The 6,857-nt window shown below is 42.4% G+C and overlaps 1 protein-coding gene across 1 annotated transcript; it reads right to left on the bottom strand.

The window, feature by feature from the left end:
* Nucleotides 1-5,706: 5,706 nt before the first annotated feature.
* cox4i1l (cytochrome c oxidase subunit 4I1, like) lies at nt 5,707-6,846 on the bottom strand (the record flags this gene model as incomplete). The annotated part of the gene is made up of 4 exons (XM_084049565.1): nt 5,707-5,840; nt 6,129-6,188; nt 6,358-6,429; nt 6,693-6,846. 4 exons carry the CDS (start codon nt 6,844-6,846, stop codon nt 5,707-5,709), a joined length of 420 nt encoding a protein of 139 aa, XP_083905691.1.
* Between the last annotated feature and the right edge of the window lie 11 nt (nt 6,847-6,857).

The raw sequence follows: 6,857 nt of genomic DNA, 5'->3' as shown, positions 1-6,857 counted from the left end.
CAAGCAAGCACATATGTCAGTCAAGTACATGAGCCATTTTAGTTAATACACAAGTAAGACGCGCGAACGCTGGAAGCGAACGCAGCTCGAAAATATTGTGTATTTACGGACTGTGTGTGTGTGTGTGTGTGTGTGTGTGTGTGTGTGTGTGTGTGTGTGTGTGTGTGTGTGTTTTGACTGCACTCTGGCGCACTCTGTTGGTTGCACACAGGCAGTGCAGGCAGTGCACACATACTGCACACACACAGACAGACAGAGACTCAAGCCGAGCAGAGTTTCATAGTATGCTCCACTTGGGCGGAGGCGCGGCTTCCTTCCGCGTTCGCAATGAGCATTTAGCATCATCAATAAGTAGCTTATTTTAGCCTACAGGCTATAGCCCGAGGTGTATCTCCTGGAATCTCTAGGAAACTGAAGAAAACTACAAATGGCTGCCAATAAGTGACGTAAACTCTCAGTGCTTCTTTCCTATTGGTTGGCTGACTTGGCTCCAAGTCAAAGTTCACCATGCAGGGTGTCATGTTACAAAACAACAGATCTACAAGCTAACAACACGTTGCATCGCAACACGCTGCAAGCTTGTAGATCTGTCCTTTTTGACACGTGACGCTCGAGCGCAGAAGGGACTGGACCACAGACAGCGCGAGCTTTGAAGTTGGTCACGAGCGGAAAGGTACAGTCCTCCTGAGAAGATAATAATATAACTGTGTCATCATTGATTCATCAAGAAGATATGGAAGCAGCTTAAAGAAGAGGGGATTTTTTGAGGTGAGTGTTTAATGGCAAAGAATGTGGCTTTTGACGTTACTGGGGAAACTTTATCTTGCTACCATAATTGACGGCCACAGTCATGGAGTGTACACGAGTGTATGTGCTCAATTGCCAAGCAGACACATGGCCCAACTAACTCCACATTTTCCCCCAAAATTCCTCAATATTCTGCCTGTGACACCAGCTGCTTCGCATCCCATCACTGTACTTGCAGGATGTACAATTAATATCAAACGCATTATGCTCCAATACTTATGCAAATCACTTCGCCAACACAAAATTCACGTCCGGGTGTTTCTTTTCACCAGCCAATCACCTTTCACGTTGCCACGTCCGTTGCCACGTCGCGCTGACGTACGCTAAACAAGCGCTGCCGTGCGCACAATGCAAACGAGCCCAAAGGCGTGCAAAAATAAGCCGACCATTGCTTAGACACAAAGTCAGACCTGGCAACGCAGCCTACGCCAATCATGTGTGAGAGATCTACAAGCTATGGGGCAGAGACGCCACCGTATCTTAGCAACAACTACAGCGCTCACTCTCATTGGTCGTGTCACGCTAAGAGCAGTCTCCAGACAATGGCATCGCAAACAGCTTGCTGTTACTGCTGTAGCCATCACAGGCAGTTGCAGCACGACGGACAGGGCGCTGTGATAGCTGCCATGTCGCTAACGCTAACGTGGTTGTCATGCCTGCAGCGGCTGTGCAATCACTTTGTCAACAATGCACGTTCGTGTGGTGAATGTCAATATTGCTGCTCAGTTCGTCCATTGTAGATGGTGTATGTTTGTGTGTGTCTTCTGGAGAACTATGTAGCTCCACAGCAACTACAGTAACTAACGTAATGGCAGGACCGCCCCGTGCAACGCATGTTAGGCTGCATTATGGTCATGTAGTAATTTCAGATAATTTCGCTCCGATTAGAGCAGTGCTTATCAACCCTTTCACGCCCCCCCCCCCCCAAATACACGTACTTGATCTGGGACCCCCCCATTCTGTTTGACTCCGTTCCACAAGTAAATATTGTGAAAATAGCCGATCTACAAGCTCGAAACGCCTCACGTTGAGAGGCTTTGTAAGCTTGTAGATCGGCTATTTTCTACATGATTGCCTCTTTCTTACATTCTTTGCCAATGTGGCCCATGTTTTCATAGTATAGTTTGTTGACTACTTCTGTTGCAGAAATGGCCATTTCCTTTACTTTCGTTTTTTTATTGTCTCCGCCAGGCCGAAAGGCATGGCGCAAGACTATGTTTCACCCCCTGTCCGTCCGTCTGTGATAGCTAATCTCTCACATCGTTGACTTGATCGCAGCAAAATAACAGCCCGATGTGGAGAGTCAGTGAGAGCTGGATAAACGAGGTAAAATGTGTCAAAAGGAGTCTGTACGGCTGTCGATAAATGAACACATGACGTCGGTGGGAGAGGAGATATTGTGTCTTTTGGACAAACAGCAGCGTGGTGCTGATGTTTGTTGTGTGAAGCAGCTTAATGTCAGAGTGTTTGTGTTGGAGCGCCTCAGTGCAATGATATAGAGGATATTTGTATCATAGTTTTATCAATACATTATTTATTTGCTAAAATAAATACAACTTTTGAAAAGTTTATGTATTGTGTTTCTCACTATGCTTCTAGTACAGGATTCCGAATCTTTTAAGCCCTATTTGGTAAGAATGGTCCTGATAGGTAGGATATGAAACCATCAGGATTAGCTAAATACTTCTCTTGTAATGCACTCATTCATGACCGCAGGCTCTAACCTCAGTCTGGCGGGGGTTTATTTCATTAAGTCTTAAACATGTATAATTCACATAATTAATTAATCATAATTAAATATGATTAACTCTATTAACACAGTAAGGTAACCAATACTGTCACTGTGAGGAAGTCACCTGTCTAAACGTCACCCCCTCATTAAACGTGCTGACTTTATGAGCACTCAAGTGTCCTCATTTGGGTTCGTCTATTTCACTGTCCCTTTTTTTCCCCTTTCCTACATTTAAAGAAATAAAAAATCTAACATTTTCCGAAAGAATTTCATAGATTTCATAGAAAAAAAAAATCAAATAAATTCCCTAAATAAAAAACAACAACTTTCGAAGTAGTGAAAATATTATTATTGTCATATCTTAATAAAATGTTGCTTTCAATGAGCACAGATAATGTGAAAATGAATTAAGTAGCTATTATTATTATTATTAGTCTGGATTATTATTTACAAGTTAACAACAGTCTGCACAGTGCTGGTCAGCAGACTGTAGATTACACTTCCCACAATGCAATGTAAAGACTCTGAAATTAGTGAGATCCCTTAATTTTAGACCAATCATTAAAGCAGAATAATGCCCCTTTATTTATTTTATATAAGAAGTATTACATTTATTCATTTTACATAAGAAGTATTTAATTTATTTGGGGATGTGTGGGTCTTGAGCTGTGATGTGATGCAGATGTTGATCTTCTTTATTCTGTCACTTAAAAGTATCCCTGTTAAGAATGCTGATCAGCTGGAAAGTTCATAAACCAAAGAAGTTACATTGTTGCATTTTATAGTTTCAGTCTTTTGTTTTGTTAATTATGTTGGTGTCTTTGTCCGCAGACACTATAAATTAAAAATACACATGTATAATTAACAGTATTAACACAGTAAGGTAACCTATACTGTCTACAGAGAGACGGGTCTGTGAGGAAGTGTGCTGTCCTAACGTCACTCAGCCCCCACCCCCCCCCCCCCCATCAACAACATACAGACTTGGTGATTGTAGTGTTGCCATGTCTGCTTATTATAAGTGACTTTGGGATTGTTATTCTGTAAAGTCACTACATATTGGTAGCTGTGGGTTGCGTTTTTTTTTTTCTTCTTCTTCTTGTTTCTAAAGTAATAGGCTATTGCTTATTTGGGCTTACTTCCTAATGTTGTTTAAGTGAGTGGTTCTCAAAAGTTTTCATGTCAAGGACCCCCAAATTATTATTATTACTGAATTTATTTTATGCCAGGGACTAACCGACATGTATGACGATAGGATGTAAATAGCCGATGCTCATGTGGCCTAGATAGTCGATTCTTTTGGGCTTGTTTTCATAGACCTTGGTTGCTTTGTTTCTCTCACAAAATCTGGCAACACTGAGTGAGCGCTCCGCTGTCTTCATTATTTGGGTCGTCTATTTTTAAGTGAGCAGGTGAGAGGTTTTTGTTTACTGGCACGTGTGAAATGTGTCTGTACACTAGAACACATATCCCTATCAGACCCGCTCGGGTGACTTCCTGATGCTCAGACAGAGTTAGGCAGGGCAACCTTCTCTGTCAGAGCTCCATCTGCCTGGAAAAAAAGGTGCTCTTTGGTAGAGTACTGAAAACTCTTCTGGTGAAAAAAGTTCAAAAGCCTTCATTGAGGCGGCTATTTCATTTTTTTTTAAAATATTTTTTGAGGCTTTTTCTGCCTTTATTGATAGTATAGTCGATTGACAGGAAATGAGGAGAGAGAGATGGGGGGTGACACGCAGCAAAGTTTGTCAGTATCGGGATTCGAACCCGCGACGCGGTGTTCCCAGACCACAAGGCCAGCGATCCAGGCCTTGATGTGGCTATTTCATAATGGAATTTGTTCAAAACTGGGATAGCCCACACCTATAGCGGCCCGCACGGCCTTCTTCAGGGTATACCTTCTCCATCTGCCTGGAATGAGCTTTTCCTTAAACATCTGTTCACGTTCACTTCCTTCTTTGGGTCGAGTTCAGGGCAATGGTTTCTCTTTTGTGAACTTTTGTTCAAGGTTGTAACTGTTTCATTATTATTTTTTATCTGTTTTAGATTTTTTAGTATGTTCTGTCTTCATGTGTTTTTAATTATTGTTATATGGATGACTCTACGTGTTGAGTACTGTGTTCTGTGTTGTTACCTCAGCTAGGTAAAGGTAGGTTATGATGATGATGATGATGATGATGATGATGAAGATGATACCAACCTGATCACTGCCTAGAGCTTGTCATCCCCAAGGTGCACACCCCAAGTAGGAACACCAGGGTTGACCTGGTTAGAATTAGTGTTCTGCCTCTGATGCAGTGTTAATGTTGTGGAGAAAAATGTTGGTCGGCTACCTTTTTTCACTTTCAATTTCTAATCGCTGGAACAATTATTTTTGATTTCTTGTCCACCTTTGGAGTTTCACCATGGCAAGGTAACTGCACAACCCAAACCTCTACCAAAGTGGTCTTGCCCTTAAAAAACGGTCTGGGGTGAAACACAAAAGCCTGAGTAGACGTTAAAATGACCCCAAAGATATATGAAATATCCCTTTAAGTGGTCCGATGGGTGGGCCGCAAACACTGTCAAGAAGTAGGTCCAGAAGAAACTTTGTGCAAAATTTGGCGCTTGTATCACAAAGTGAACGATTCTTCAAAAACATTGACTTAAGCTGCCTGTGAAAGTTGGGGAACCCACAACATTATGAGGAGAATAATCTACCTTAAGTAGCATGTGAGGGGTCAAACCAGGTTTTTTTTCATGATTCTGAATCCATCGCAAGCATTTATTTTGCACCAAAAAAAACGCCACACCACTTTTCCAGCTAGTTGCACATTTATTTTTAATGAAAATAAATAATTCTGAGTTCATGGAAATTAAAAACGTTATTAGTACTTTTATTTTATACTTTGTCAATTCAAAAATAGAAGAAAGATTTTGACAAATGTAAAAAGAATTGAGTACTTTTGGTTATTATATTGATGCCACAACACAATTTCACTCTAGTCATATTTTGAGTACAGGACTTTTACATAATATGTGATAGATCTATACCTTTATTATCCCACGGGGGAAATTCAGTTGTACAGTAAATACAGTATATCGTGGTAATGATTCTTGTGTGTTTTTGGCATGTTCTTAGTGTGTTTTAATGCAAGTGTGTTTCTTAGCATGTTCTAAGCGTGAGCTAGCTATTTCCACTGCTTCTTGTCGTAGTCCCAGTGGGCGGAGAAACCGAGGACAGGATTGACCCTCATGTCAATCATCGCCTGCGTCTGCTTCTCTATCCATTCAGGAGACAGTGTGTGAGGAACCGGCCCAAAGACTGGAGAGAGAGAGAGAGAGACAGACAGACAGACAGACAGACAGACAGACAGACAGACAGACAGACAGACAGACAGACAGACAGACAGACAGACAGACAGACAATGATAATTGGGGTGAAATGATTAATTGATTACACAATTAATTGACTGATGGACAGAAAAAGTTTCTGCATGTGTGCGTGCATGTGTGTGCGTGCGTGCGTACGTGCGTGCGTGCGTGCGTGCGTGCGTGCGTGCGTGCGTGCGTGCGTGCGTGCGTGCGTGCGTGCGTGCGTGTGTGTGTGTACCATAGACTCTTTGCCACCAGACCAACAGTCCGCTGAATCCAACCACAAAAAACATAGCACCTAAAATAATAATATGAATATTAATAATCATAGTCATAATAAAAGAGGGAGAGAGAGTGTGTGTGTGTGTGTGTGTGTGTGTGTGTGTGTGTGTGTGTGTGTGTGTGTGTGTGTGTGAGTGTGAGTGTGAGTGTGTGTGCGTTTGCGTATGCGTGCGTGTGTTTTTCACCCATGACAGTCTTCCATTCAGCAGAACCTTGACACATCTCAGCATAGGAGAACTGATGACTGAGATGATATACTAGAGGAGAGGAGGAGAGTAGGAGGGGAGTAGAGAAGGAGAGGAGAGGAGAGTAGACATCAAATTATATTTCTTCAAATGCTAGGCTTGATGGTTACCTGATATCCTAGTAGACAGATGCTATAGGTTTGACGTGCGTGTGTGTGTGTGTGTGTGTGTGTGTGTGTGTGTGTGTGTGTGTGTGTGTGTGTGTGTGTGTGTGTGTGTGTGTGTGTGTGTGTGTGTGTGTGTGTGTGTGTGTGTGTGTGTGTGTGTGTACATACGGGACAGTTTTTCCTCGGCTGTCAGGTTCCTCCAATCACCTTTCTCTTTCTCCTTCAGCGCTTGCTGCTCATTGGTCAGAATGCTGACGTAGGCGACATGAGGGAGGGGCGTGTCCTGACGACAGCTGTACTGAGGAACCGACCAGTCTATCATACCTACATCTA

This window comes from Gymnoscopelus microlampas (assembly GCF_963454915.1).
Source record: "Gymnoscopelus microlampas genome assembly, chromosome: 23".
Lineage (NCBI taxonomy): Eukaryota > Metazoa > Chordata > Actinopteri > Myctophiformes > Myctophidae > Gymnoscopelus > Gymnoscopelus microlampas.
The sequence above is the reverse complement of the archived record's forward strand: the minus strand, read 5'-3'. Positions and strand labels throughout refer to the sequence as shown.